This window comes from Oryzias melastigma, linkage group LG1 (assembly GCF_002922805.2).
Source record: "Oryzias melastigma strain HK-1 linkage group LG1, ASM292280v2, whole genome shotgun sequence".
Taxonomy (NCBI): domain Eukaryota; kingdom Metazoa; phylum Chordata; class Actinopteri; order Beloniformes; family Adrianichthyidae; genus Oryzias; species Oryzias melastigma.
In genome coordinates, this window is record NC_050512.1 from 15,388,984 (window position 1) to 15,404,202 (window position 15,219).

Here is a 15,219-nt window from a genome sequence, read left to right on the forward strand (position 1 = left end):
GCCTCCTGCCAGCCTTCTACAGTGTAAGAAATTAGTATTTTGTCTCTTGTTGATTTTGTGGGTTTAACAGAGAAATTGACAGTCTGTCATCCTAATGGTATGTTAATTTGAAAAGTGAAAGATAGAAAATCATTTAAAAAAATCCACTTTAAATAATTTATGTAAATTTCTTTGCATTTCATTGTGGGAAAAAAAAGTATTTGAACCCTCATGAGCACCATAGAGGTCAGACATTTCTTGTAGCTGATGAGCAGGTTTCTGCACCTATCAGGGGGAGTTTTAGCGCTGTGCAGAAAACTACCCCCCAAAGCATATTTCTACCAGCTCTGAGCTAAAGAGTTCAATATGTTGGTCTCATCTGACTACATCTCCTTCTAGCAATCACTCTCTAAATCATGATGTTCATTGACAAACTTCAGGTGGGCCTCCACATGTGCCTTCTTAAACAGGACTACTTAAACCATTGTGACTTAAAGTGCTACTAATGGCTTTATAGGTGACTGTGGTCCAAGTTGCTTTGAGATCAACTTATTAGCCATCAATCAAACCAGGTGTGATCTTATTTGATTGATGGTCTTGGACAATTTGCACCAACTGTTGTCCTCTTAACCTCCAGCTTCTTGCTCATGGTTTTGTAGTTATTCCAGTCTTCTTCAGGTCTACAATCTTCTCCCTTAAATCCACTGAAAGCTCTTTAATCTGTTGGAGAGTTTGGACTGATTGACTGACTCTGTGGAGAGGTGTCTTTCAGTGGTTACTTCAAATTAACTGGTCTGTGTGAACCACAACTCTTAATGGTTACTGGAGGATCCAATACTTATATCACTAATATTACATCACTTCCTTAAAGTGGATTGCTTGATTTATATATCTCAATGTTCAAATTAGCCTACTATTAACATACCAGACTGTCAATGTCTTTGTAGGTGGAGTACTTAAATTAATCCCATGAATATACTAATTCTTCAATGGTCATACGATGTATCCTCTTTCCTAGCCTGAAGTATGATAACCGTCAAAAAAGTGTCTTAAATAAAAAAGAGCTTAAAGGTTTTATTTGAGGAATTAAAGAAGTCAGCATGTCAGTTGACACTTTGAACCAGCAAGTGGCAGCAAAGGGTTTCTATTGAAGGAAAATGGAAGTTATCAAATCTGACAAAAGCCAATAATAACTTGATTGGTGAATTGAACAGCTAGTCTAGGAGCACATCATAGGCTTTAAAAAGCTAAGTTTTCAGAAAAGTTGTATGTTTTCGTGGATTAATTATAAATTAAGGCTTTAGTTTCAATTTCCTTTGATTTATTGCAGTATTTCTGAACCTTGCTTCCTAAAAATAATTAAAATATCAGTTATAGAGAAAATGCCTTTTAAAAATGATCAGATGAGAAATAGCATTAAGTTCTCAGTAATTATGATCAATGTAAGGTATATGTAAGGTAAAAATGTAAAAAAAAAATCACATCACATTCCATATATACACATACATATATATACCTGATTATTTATAAATCTAAATAAACAAATAATCAAGTTGTCACAGTGGCATCTCATGAAGTTCACAAAAAGATGTCAGGCCTACAATAAAAAGTGTTGTTAAAAATAGTTAATTAAAGTCATTAAAAAAAGAAATACGGGGACATTACCATTATTTAAACAGTTTTATTGAATCTTCCAGTAGAGACTTGATATTCATGAACTAAACTGAATTCAGGAGATTTTGTGGAGCAAAACAGAAAAACAATGAAGCCACATGTGAGAGTGCAGACTAAGCAAAAATGTAAAAAAAAATACAAAACAAAAAAAGAATGTAATAAGTTCAGCAAAGCAAGAAAGGACAAACATTTTAAAACTTATTTAAAAAAAAGAAATAACAACCAAAAAAACATTAATAAAACATATCAGGACATCAGTGAGGGACATTTTTTTTCATTCATTGGTTAAAATCGGATTGCTCTTTTTTTTCCTCCTCAAGTCACTTTTAAACAAGTTTTGTTCAACCACTGTAAAAACAAAATGAGAGGATCAATGAAATATTTACACTGTAATGTAAGAAAACAATCCCATATTCAGTAAACCACCGAAAGCATTTTTAGGGTTAAGGTCAATAACAGTAGAACGTCTTTTATTCAAGCGTGGGATGAACCTGCAGCTGTGTTACAGCAGCGGAGGTCATTTAAGGCTCCAAACATGAAGCATGACTTTTGTTGCGAACTTCATCTGTATTTGATAATAGTTGCAGTTGAAGAACAGACATCCACACCTTCTTCCACAGTTGAATATTCAGGATTTGATGGGATTCTCATGTGCTGTAAACAAAAACACCATCATTTCTGCAGAGCACTTTGCCTCCTGTTGGCTGTACGTCCAGATGAGAACAAAGGCCTTAATCACCTCCTCTATATGATTTTACGAAAATGCTTTAAAATTGAAATGACTTTTTTTAATTCAGCTAACGTGAAAAAAGTCTGAAATGATCCTAAAAAAACAACAAAGCAAGAATCAAAATGACCAAATCTGAACCAAATATGTCTAGAACTTTAAATTTGACACCAGATTAAAGAAACCTTTCGTTGGAGTGTTAAACATGTTTAAATAAACCGCTTTGAGCAGTCGCCAGAGAACTTCGTATAACATCGAGAACGGCATAAATACATTTTTGCCGCATGCTAAAGAATTCAACCCAACTAGACTCCCACACTGGCAAATCCTTTTACATCAACCAGCAATGATGGTTTGCCAAAGGTGAAGCAAATACCAGGAAGTTCCAGTCACTACTAGTGTAATGAAAAATGTGTTAAGAAAAAAAAAAGTTTTTAATGCTCCACAATATATAAAAAAAAAAAAAAACACGCAGAGCATCAATTACTTAAAAATGACAAATACTTATGGAGCACCATCAACGTTTATGTGACAATATTTTCACAACACAGGTTACAGGATTCTCTCTTCAAAAAATACGTTTCCCTCTCTGTTATGCATTTGTTCTATACATGAGTTTCAGTGCATGAAGGTGGGTGGATTTGACTGGAAGCATGGTTCTAAACAGTGAAGTGTATATACAGCATATACAACATCTCATCTGCAAACTGCTGCAGTTTCATGTTATCAGTCTTAAATGAAGAACACTACACTAACCAAACTATGCATAGCAAAAACCAGACTGCACAGCACTTTTTTTATAGTAAATATGTCATGATAGTATTTTTTTTATCATTCTCGTAAAAGAAACAACAGTAACAACGGCGAGCCTTCATTTTTCTTTTGTTAAAATGACTGAAATGCCCATTGACTCTCATGCCTCTAACTAAACGCTACTTTTTACACTTAAACACTAATCATTTCTGATTTTTTTTTTGTTTTGTTGTCATGATGCATTTTTTTAAACAAACATTTGGCTGAATGTTTTACCTATACTTACTTTATACTTTTTTGAAACAAGATTCCATTTATATATTCAATCTTAGATTGACAGAACATATCAGCCATCTGTAAAATTTGGTGACCTGGTCCCATAACTACTGTCACTACTCATGTTGAACAGGAGTCTGGAGTGAAACAGTTGGATACAAAATGAGCCGTTTTTCAGAATAACAGAACAGTGGAAAGAAGGAAGAGTGGAGGCCGGATCTAAGAGGACGCTCGCCTCGTGATGCATGTGATGGTCGGTCAAATGATTGGTCACAGAGATCAAGTAATTCCCAGTTGCATCTTTTAACTCTGCCTATCCCTCTCCCAGTCTGTAAATGTGCCCAATTCAGGTGTCCTTCAAGTACAAACCTACCCATGACCTGTTCAATGATGCAGGTCCCAGATCAGTTTGGGTTTTCGTCAAAACTCCACAAGTTAGGATTAAACCGCAAACTTCTTTGGGACCGGTTAGCTGCTATTCTTGCTACTTAGTCAAAAATGCTGGGGTGTGGACAGTGAGGACTTGCTTGGGCCGTAGAAGCCTAGGAGACAGAGGATATAGGGTTGTGGGGGGAGCCCATCTGGGTTAGAACCTTATCCAACCATTGTAGAGGACCATGCAGGTGGATCTCTATCCAGCAGGGAGTACTGGTCACATCCTGACGATGGTACTCTGCTCCCCAGCCCTGGAAGAGGGAAGAACAACACACATCACTGTAGTGAACGCCATTCATTTCCTTCAGTCTCTTTTAAAGGGCCTATACTGTATTATAATGTTAATTCTTCACAAAAACAAGCATGTATGGGACCCCCACATTCATACTTGTGCCAAAGATAATAAGGATAGTTTACTTAAAATAGCATGATTTAGGCCCTTTACAATATATTTTTAAGAACCAGTAATCATTCTAATAAGATTCTTTTGTAGATTAAACTAAGTGTATAAATGATGAATTTGCAGGAATCTGATTTTTCCATGGGGGAAAAATGCTTAAATACTTTTCTGTCATCCTAAAACGTCTGAATCGTGTGTCTTTTTACAATCATAAGTAGCTAAAACCAAGACTAAGCAGATAAAAGAATGTCTAGACGTCTGCAGGTCACTCAGTTTTTGTTAACTTGACTCCTATTTTCATTTGCAGAAAAAAAAAGTTTTTTTTTTAATCTAGGCTTTAAAAAATGTTTTGTTTTTGATCAATCTTGTGGTTTTAAAAACTGAAAAGAGCCATACAGGGTAAAAATGTGAATAAAAAGGCAGATTAAAGACAATTTTCTATTTTAATTTTTTTTGTTGAAGTATTTTGAAAGCAAAATTTTCAATTAAAGAAACCCAAAACAAAAACCTAAATAGGTGCAGACAATTAAAATATAAAACAAACAATTAATTGGATTACATTAGTAAAAGTCAAATTAGATAAAATACATCCATGTAAATTTAAAAAGCAAAAATCCTGCAGGATTACATAATTTAAGGCAGCCCTACTCTACGCTGCTCGTTACCCAGCTCTCACTGTCCTGCTTGATGCTGACCACCTAAATCAGGTGTGATCAGTCAATCAGGCCGTGGAATCACTCGAGTCAGCTAATCAGCAGAAAGCTGGGCATGGAGGACAGGATAACATGAGGAAAAGGGTTGGCCTGCCCTGACATCATTAGTTCTAACAACACAGGATGATTGTAAGACTCATTTCATGTAAAACATCTGAAAGTTCCCCTTAAATCATCGCAAAGACAGTTCAAAGACGTCTTTGCTTCCTTGTGCTATCCTAGGCATGTTTACATTAAAAGTGGGGTCATCTCCACCTTTGTCATGGGAGGGAACACACATCACTCACCTTAACAAAGCTCATGCGGATGGTACACATCTTAGTGAGCTCGTAAACCGCCTCAAAGCCATGGTTGACCGACTGGGCCAGCAGCTCGGCGAACTCCTGGTTGTTGAAGATCTTCAAGCTGCATCTGCTGGGAATCTTGCACACAGTTGTGGGGTGGAATCCGTGCTGGTAGTTACAGTTACGACTCTGGACGAATATGCTGCTGTCACTTAGACATTCTGCGTACACCTCTCCTCCAACGTAGTACAGATGGACACCTAGGAGGCGAAACAGAGACAACGTTTAATCACTGCAACTATTCAACGTCAGAATCATCAGCTGTGAACCTAAATATGATTAAATGTTAAGGTGACTTTTTTGTTTTGGTGCAGAGCATCACTTAAAATATGAATGGACTTAATTCATCTTAGCCCTTTTACACCAAAGCCTTAAGGAACTCAGTGGAAAAGAGCTTAAGCTGGTACCTTTGCCAATGTGCCGCCGGGTGTTCTCGATGGTGGAGTTGCGGTTCACATTGGACAGCAGGCCGAGGCAAAATCGATTGCGGTTGTTGGAGGGATCTGTGAAGCCATCGACGAGGACACTGGTGGAAGACGCTTGGAACGCTTCTCCTACACGATTGTTGAGCTCGTAGTAAACAATGGAGCACCAGTACTTGGGTTCTTCATAGGCCACAGGTTGGACATCTGGAGAGGACACTGAGAACATCCCAACACAGTCAGTGCACATCAATTCTTAGTCCTACAACATAATTCATCTATTTTCTATTGTAAAGCAGAATAACTTTAAGACTTGAAGCAGAAAAATTGACTAATTTTAAGTTTTCCAGTTACTATAATTCTGAGCTGGCCTCATCCTGTCATTGAATGGAACAAATCATGTTTATTTAAGCACATATGTTCCCCAAACTCCCTCTTTAGCCCGGCACTGACTGGCAGGTGTGTTTTGTCTGTCGGATGACTGGAGCTGGCACACAATAGAAACCTGCTCCCAATGCAGGATGCAGCTTGTGGAACAGAAAAAGACGCACCAACTCCCACTTCCAGCAACAGATTTGTTATGAACAGCTGTTCCCGGAACTCTTATCTGTAGATGTGTCCAGAATCTCTCAGCTTTTGTGTGCAGGATGACACAAGTGTGTAGAAGCTAAACATTCATATATAGGTCTAATTTTATTCAAGAGATTTGGGAGACTTTTTAAATGTAAACAGTATAAATTAAACTTTATGAGCTAGATCTTTATTGATCTTTATTGGTTTTACTACTGCTATCGTTATAAAGCATCCTTAAGGGGGTGTTGACAATGGAAGACAACTGAGCAACTTTAAAAAAAACAGGGAAAATAAAAGTTTTTTTTTCAGTTTTGGTTTGTTATTTGATTGTATTAAGCAAAAGCTCCATGCTCCTTTTTTCATATAAGTTTATTTGATAATAACATTTTTTTTCTTGCATTTTATTATTTTAATACTAATGATGACATGTTGAGTGTAAAATTAAAAACTTCTCTGGTGTCAGTTGAATCTTTAAAATCGAGGATTTTTCCTGAATCAGTAATTAAGCGGGGGTAACTACCAACAATTATATTACCGCCACTAGCTCAAGCTGTCTAAAACAACATGCGATTCAGGCAGTGATCTGTCATGGGTAACTGCAGTTGCACACTCCCACCAGCGAGGATGGTGGTGCTGTGCCCAAATTAACACATGAAATTAGCAAACTCCCAAACACAAACAGACTGTTATATCAGTCAAACTGATCACTCCAGAAATAAAAAATAAAAGATAAATGCAACACAAGTAGGAGAAACAGAAAAAAGAGAAAACAGCATAATTCTCTGCAAACAAACACACAGTGACAACTTAACCAAGTGTATTAGAATTTTAGGAAAAATAACTTTATTGCCACTTAACTTCTATTAGTTAACTTGATTAGTTTTGTTAAATTGTAAGAAAAACTAAATTTTTCTAAGCAAATAAGAGGTGTGTAAAAACCTCACAGGTATACACATTTAAGACTATTAATAGCAGTTATTAAAAACAGTTTGTAGGGCATCAAGTCAAATCAAGAATATGTAGGCATTATTAAGCTGCTAAAGTTACAGTTTAGGGACACCAACATTGTCCCAAACTCCAGGCCTCGAGGGCCGGTGTTCTACATGTTTTCCAACTATTGTAGCTTCTCATTGGCTAAACACACCTGATCCAAGTGATCAGCAGCAAATAGAGCCGACTGAAGAAAAACCAGGACCTTCTGTTAGATCATTGTTATTATATGTGCGTATACCTGATTACTTCCTGTTATCCAAATTTCTGTGGGCATGTAAACATGTTCTGTAACTTTTATTAACCACGATCTCATCCAGTACAGATAGATGGTAATCAGTTTCTTTAAAATGTTGGACTTGATTGTTTTATTTAATCTACAAATATGCAAAAATATAAAACTGCAAATGATTTTAATGTTTTCACGCATCAACATCTAGGAACATGAACAGTAACACTCAAAATGACAGGTTTTAGAGAATATTATTTATGTATTTTGACTTTTGCTCTATTTCAGTTCATTCTTTGGTGGAGGTGTTTGTGTGGCTCATGTCCACAAATACATCCTAACTAGTTCCTGCACTCGCATTGCAGCTGCAGCGGCACTACTAACACCTGTTTAAACAGCAGGTGTTGAACAGCTTTTTTCTGCACTCGAGACAGCAAGGCCATTAGCACAATTCATGTCACATTTCTTATTTTTTCAAAAGTGAAAGGAGAGACACCTGCTGTAAAGCAGCAACTGATGGTCCAAACCCAGAGGTTTCTTGTCAGAAAACGTTCTACAGAATGGGTCCAATACTATTCCACAGCATCCAAAGAGTACTGTGTAGGAAGATTGGATGATGGGGATACACATAAAAGACTTAAATTATGTTCAATCTCACATTGATATTTCTGTTTTCCCTCTTTTTCTTTGTCTCCTCTTGAATAATTTATTCTATGGATTATTGTAAAGAACTACATGTCAAAACTTTTAGATTACTATTTCACAAGTATCCAGGTAAGGTTTTAGGAGCTTATGGTAAAACGTATAAAGTATTTTTTATTATTTTGGGTAGATGCATTCTGCCCCTGCTGGTTTATAAGCATGTAGAGGGAATTTCCAAACTGAAGCTGCAGGCTCCTGAATGTTTATCGTTCTGCCATGAGTTAAGACTGACGACAGATGTGTGAGTAAGTGTGTGGGTGAAAAAAAAAATCTTAGTTTGGACAGTAACCTGCTCGGTTGTTGTTTTCTAGGGGCAAAGGTGGAGCCATGAGGTTGGTGTCCATCGGTTGGGGGCAATCCTGAGTCATCTGCTCCTCTGGAGGCATATAAGCGGGTGGAGGAGTCTCTGGATGTGGAGGACGCAATAAGGAGAACTTCATAGGAAGAAGAAGAAGAATAGGAGGTTTACCTTGTTAATAAGGAGAACAGGTAACTCACCTGGCATCTGGAATGGGCTGCCAGGATCAGAGCTAGATGGTGAATGAGGGAAGGTGATAGTGCTACCACTTCCGGGTGAGTTCGGGTAGCTATTTCCCGGAGAATGAAGGAATGGCACAGTGTTGGCCTGCGCAAAGGATTCTGGGAAGGTGGCATTCTGGGGCATGTGTGGCTCGTTTTGCTGCAGGGGGTTGCGGAATCGGGGAAGCATTGTGTGCTTGGCATTAAACTCGCTGTTCCTTGGAACCAAGACAGGAGGAAGCACTGAGGAAGAGAGAAGGAAAAAGGTGAAGTGAGATTACATAAAGACGGACAGAACATAGCTCAACACAACACAGCTTTTAAATAATTCATAAAATCTTTTATTCAATTGCAGGAGGTTCAACAGCTGTATTTTTGCTTTTATGTAATAAAATAAATCTGAAAAAATGCCAAAAATAAAGGTCTTCTGTTCCCTTTTTCAATATTATACAATTTTAGACATGATACCCCTTAGGGCTTAAATGAAAACTATAGGACTATTTTAGCTCCAAAATAACTAAATAAGTAAATCAAAATATAAACTAATTAAAAAAAAAATTGTCCAAAATTCAACATTCTAAATGCAGACGTTGCTGCATTTTTCAAATGTCAGCAGCCGCTCAGCAGTATTCAGCTCCAACTCTCGTGTTTCTGCTCTGAAAGACCTGGAAGAGGCGAGCCATTCTTGTGGAATTCATCACTGACTGAAGGCTATTGAGGTGCAGTGAAAAACCGCAGTGATATGCTCCACTTGTGTCTATAAATAAATGTGCAGATAAATAAAGCCGGTGCTGAAATTTCAGAGGCCGTGCAGCAGGCTGTCCGTCTTCCTAAAGGTGGTCTCCAAAAGGCCGCTGCATCAATGTTGTCATTTATTTCTGAGGTGAAATGCTCGACAGAAGAACAGCTGTGGGGTTCCTTGGAACGGTGAGGGGGGGTGTTAAGAGGGGAAAAATAGACTGTGGAGAATGAGGGGAGCAGTGTGGGTAGACAGGTGCCGCGGGGCTGAATCACCTTAGCCTTGTGTCTCGCAGCCGCTGCTATAACAAAACGTGTGCGAGTCCGCCAGCAACTGTTTCCTCCCATTGTGTTTGAGTGGCCGCTTTCCTGTTCCAGCCAATTTTACAAACTGTGCCTTCTTTTCTGGTTGTTTAACGTGTGCAAGAGCAGGGTAGGGTGTGCCTGTGTGTCAATATGTGTACAAAGAGAAGGAGCGAGAAAAAGATGGGCCTGACATCCAGGGCATGTTCAAAACAAAGACCCCGTTCTCCCTCAAATGGAATTTCCTGGCCCATAAACACACAGACAGGCACACACACCTTTTTCCTTTTACTCAGTGTTCTGAACACAGTTGTTTTTATCTCGTCAGCTGAGCCTCATTTTCTGGCTTCAAATGGATTTGTAGTAGATTTGCAATAAAACCCAGGCCAACAATATCTGCATCGGATTTCAAAACAAAGCGTCTTGATTTACTTTTACTTCCTTTCCTTTTTTTAAAAAGGTTTGTTAACTTTCCTTTCTAGCATCAATATAGTATGTTTATGATCTAAACTGATTTTTTTTTAAAGGAAAAGCAAGCAAGCTTGTAAAGCACCTTACAAATGCAAAGACAACTTGAAATCCTTCAAAGCCCACAGGAACTGATTGAACTACCCAATCAACACCCCAATTAAAGTTGTTTTTTCTTTCCAGCTCAATGCACTAAAGTCAAATGAATCACTTCAAATGGTGGAAAAGTAACTTGCAAAAAATGACTGACTGAAAAATTGTGTCCATGTCTGAGCACTTTTCAGCTTAAATCTTAAATAAATTAATCTTTTCAGTGGGAGAGGGGTTGGTCATGTTTCTAAACTCCCACATAAAGACGTTCTAACTTTTCATGTTTACTTACAAATTCCTCTTTCTGTATGAATGTAGTGCTAGAGCGACTGTCCTCGCACCGCTGTGAGCTTTAGCTAAACAGCATTGTACTGCTGAAAGAAGTGTGCAGCTTAGAAAATAGTAAGAAGCAATAGAAGAGAGACATGCCATCATTCATTCAAAAATGTGGGTCTTTTTTTCACATAAAGTCAAGGGGCTTTGAGAAACTGGGGGAAACTCTGACAGGAAGGGGTCTGGCAGACCCAAAGTCACGACCAAATCATAGTCAAGGTTCTGAGACTTAACACCTGCATGATAGACGGCTCTAGGGACAACAGATTCGAGGGCAGATGATTGTGGTTGTAGTCGGCCAGTGTCAATTTTAACTGTGAGGAGACATTAAGCCATGAGTTGTAGTCAGAATGACACTGATAATATGTCAGAATAAGACAAAGAGGCCTACCTGGGCCAAGAAACGCTGTCACTAGACTAGTGAAGACTAGACAAAGGCGGTATTAACAGATAAATCAAAAATCAAAGTCATTGGTTCATTATACAGATCTTTCTACATGGTCAGAAAAGGTGAAAGGCCAACTACCACAGTGTTTGACATAAGCTCCCATACACGGAGGAATAAGTGTTATGTATGGGGCTGTTTTACTGGATCGAGGGTCAGTGAGGTGTACAGATAGTTCTACATCACCATACTATTCTCTTTGGAATGCATCTAATTGGTCACAAGTTCATCCTATAACAAGATACCGACGGAAAACTTCAAGCTATTCTAGAACTACTCCAAAACAAAACAACAAGATGGTAACTTTGATGGTGGTCAGCACAGTCTCCAGACTCAAACTCATTTAGCTGGTTTAGGATAAACTGAAAATAGGAGTGAACACAAACCAAGCTGATGGGAACTTTAGGAGAAGACTTGGAAAAAAGTTTACTGAAAAATGCTTAATTTTAATCGTAGAAAGAATGTCACACAACTGTGTCCAGCTGGTATAAGTCCGTCCAAGGGGGATACTTTGATTAAATAAAACATTAGAGAGCATTTTGGTATTTAAACTGATTACATTTTACATATGAAATGTTTACCCTACAAGACAAAAATTTCAATGGTTTTCACAAAAAAAAAATGGAAACATTGGAGTGTTCTCACACTTTTGATCACTACAGTATCTTTTAATCATCTTTTCAAATATATTGGATATGAATGGTGTTTATTTGTGCAAACTAATGAAAATATTTCCTGTTTGAACTTAAATGTATTCCCTTTAAAATTTCTAAAATAACAAAAAAGTCTTGATTAGGTGATATATAACCCTTTTTGTCACTTTTATGCCAATAAAAAACTACAGATCTTGAGGTATTTTTTTAAAATAAAAAATAAAAAAGATCTGACCCTAACATAACAAAACAAGATATTTAATTAGAATCTATACTTTTGTAACTACACTGTAAATCGACACCATATTCCTTACCTGGGCTGTCAACCCGTTTGTAGTGGTAGGGGTTGATGCACACATCCTTTTGCTTGGAGCCAAAGGGGTACTCGCAGCACTCCAGCGCCTTCAGTTCATGGTGGGACTGCAGGTCAGGCCAGCGCCACACCCGGCAATAAATAACATGTGGCAGGCCTTTCCTGTGGGACACCTGCAGCCGTCCATCCAGTGAACGAGGGATTGTCACACAGTTACTGGGCTGCCCGGGGCAGCTGAGAGCCCGTTCCAGCTCCTCCATGGCTCCCTTCTTCTTTTTCAGTTTCTTAACCAGAGCATCAACGGCTTTTTCTGCCCACTTCTCTTCTTCGTCTCCCTGCTTCCATCCAAGCAGCCGTTTGACTGCAGGGCTGGTGAATGAGAAGAGTGAGGTGACATTCATCGTGGACAAACTGTCCTCTCCTCTCCTCTCCTAAAAGAAGTGTGAGGAGTGTTGGGACACTATCCAGCTCCAGAAGACAAAGGTTTAAGTGTTCTTTGATATTGCTCGTGTCCAAAGGTCCAGTGCCCAAAGGTCCAGTGTCTTCTTGACAATCACTAAAAAATGAGAAAGAGAAAGTTAAATCCTCAACCTGAAGATAAACTACTCATCCTTGGAGAGATAAACCTTTCTTTGTGTTTCCTTTCTCTCACAAAGAAAACAATAATGTCATCACTGTAGCTGCTAAGGGCACGTCACTCATGACTTCTGGGAAAGTGGCAGGAAAAGGCCCAGCACACATCAGCCCCTGCTCCAGATAGCTTCCCGTCCATATGGCCTGTCACATTACAGCTAATAAGTCACATTGCTCACATCAAAGGGCTGTATATACTGGAAGCAGCCCACACAGCATTGTTGCATTGTTTCTTCTTTAGCTGTTGTCTATATAAATACCTAAGTGGAAGAAAATCACATTTTGTTGAGAAAAGGAAATTAAAAACATGAGTTTATTAATGTACTTTTCTCTGAGGCCACCTCTTAAACCAGACAAACATGCCCCAGCATGCCTTCCTTTTGACTGGATGAGGATGTGTTGCTCAGACATTGGTGTTTGAGTACTAACTGCACCACCTATCCTCATGATTATTCTTGGTCCTGCAGATCAAGTAAAAAGTTGGATTTCTGTGTCATAAAAAGGACAACGAACTGGGAAAATATGTTAAAAGTGTTTCAAGTTCTGTATACTAGGGGTGTTTGTTGGCAAGAGTGTGGCGATACGATACTTATCACGTCATGATACGATACGTATCGTGATATATTTCAAAACAGTAACAAACAATATATTTTTTATTAAGACTGAACAACATGTTTGATTTTAAATAATTAGTAAAATATCTTCTTGACAATATTTTAAATCGATACAAATATCGCCTAATAAAGTATTGTGATATTTCACTGTATCGATATTTTCTTACACCCCTAGTTTACACTAATGTGAAAATGTCATTTTGTTCTTTTTATTTCAGTAATACTACCAATTTCAAAGGTGATTTTCAAAGTCTAAGGGACTTGGAATAGGGCAAAAAGTACAAACTAAAAACAGATATATTAGCATTTTGCCCCCCAAAAAACAAGGACAAACATTCAAAATATCTTTGGGAAACAACTTTTGTTTTTGGCTCTAAAGCGTTTTGGAATTCTTAAAATTATAATGCATTTGTCATGGCCTCAACAAAGAACAAGCTGTACAATTTCCTGGGGCTATCCGGGTGCAAAGCCCTATAAATACATCCAATTATTTCATTTTAATAAGGTCAACATCTGTTGAAGACAAAAAATATTTATGTTGTGCAACTTTTTCAGTCACTGATTGGAAACTAACTCAAAACTGTGTTTATTACATCTCAGTAAAGGGATATTCTATCAGCAATCCTACAACAGCTGCACAGACAAAAAAAAGAACCTGTTTTGAATTAAATGTTTTCTAAAGTTCTGCATTGCAACATCTGGAGCAGCCTCACCAATCCTCTGCTATGATTCAGCTGCAGCTGGGAGCCATGCCTCCTTACATGTGTCCAACCCTTGGCGATCAATCATATCTAACTGCCTGTCTAACCACATGCTTATTTCAGAAGTCTGATATGGCACTGTGTTGCCACTCAAGACAATGCTAGTTTAGAGTTGTCTGTGAGGTAGTCAAAATATGAAGGCGCCAATGCGCCTCGCTCTTCCTATATCTATGTATAGACTAGGACTTCTGCATAAAGAACATATTTTTCTTTTTTTACTGCACTTTCTGAACAATTCTTTGTATAATTCCATTGTAAACGGAATTTCCGTTTAGTACTTTTAATAAGCTCGCATAGACAGGGATCCCATCCAGAGGCATGAACTATTCTATTCCACCTCAGTGAATTGTGTAAACTACAATGAGTGTTTAATGTCAGGTCCTTCTTTTTTAAAATCAAAATAAGCTTTTTTTAGGACTCAAAAATGTGGCCATCAAGCTTTTTGCCCATTTGACATGGAAAGAAGGAGGCCACACAAATATCTGTAGGGGTTTTCCGAGTTACACTCTTCCTCATACAAAAACACGCATCATCATTTAAACAACACAGCCCCAAATGCCCTTCTGTCATCCCCCACAGCCAGCCCTGAACATCCGTTAGTCCTCTGGACAGAAACCGAAACTAATGGAAGGCCGAAGTGGGATCATGCGCCACTGACAGGTGGGGGCTTTGACCCGCTCGGTGCGAGCTGCTAGCCACTACACTAGCCACATGGATCATTTTGCACTGCTTCAGTGTCTGTTAATCAATTTAAGCCTGGGCTGTGTAGGATGAGGAGGCAGTAATGATGCTCTCTGGACCCTCCCTGGGGAATAGCATTATGAAGAAGCTACATTATTTATCAGCGGGGTCCTGGATGGGGCCTCCATTAACCCCCGCTCAATGGAGTCTCTGGCTATAAACAGCGGAGTGCTGTAGGAGAAAGGGTGATAAATAAAGAGAAAGGAAGAGGAAGAAAGAGGAAGTGATCAGGAGATAGGAAAAGAAAAAAAGAGAGAGTGACAGACTGGGTGTTAGTGAGAAGCGTCTGACTTAAACTTCAGGATTACTAAGTGAGTAATCGTGCTTCAAAGACATTATTAATGCTCTTCTTTAAAACAGATATTGTGGCAATGCATCAGAAATACTTAAT

The 15,219-nt window shown here is 38.4% G+C and overlaps 1 protein-coding gene across 3 annotated transcripts in view; it reads right to left on the bottom strand.

The window, feature by feature from the left end:
- Nucleotides 1–1,640: 1,640 nt before the first annotated feature.
- The window catches only part of smad1 (SMAD family member 1), a 22,417-nt gene continuing 8,838 nt past the window's right edge, over nt 1,641–15,219 (bottom strand). For all 3 annotated transcript variants that reach the window (XM_024259835.1, XM_024259834.2, XM_024259833.2), the window contains 6 exons: nt 12,081–12,635; nt 8,716–8,979; nt 8,507–8,623; nt 5,709–5,942; nt 5,245–5,501; nt 1,641–4,095 (listed from right to left, as the gene is read on the bottom strand). In XM_024259835.1, coding sequence (XP_024115603.1) covers nt 3,952–4,095; nt 5,245–5,501; nt 5,709–5,942; nt 8,507–8,623; nt 8,716–8,979; nt 12,081–12,480 — 1,416 coding nt within the window. In that variant the 5' untranslated portion in view covers nt 12,481–12,635 and the 3' untranslated portion in view covers nt 1,641–3,951. The remainder of the gene's footprint in view (nt 4,096–5,244; nt 5,502–5,708; nt 5,943–8,506; nt 8,624–8,715; nt 8,980–12,080; nt 12,636–15,219) is intronic.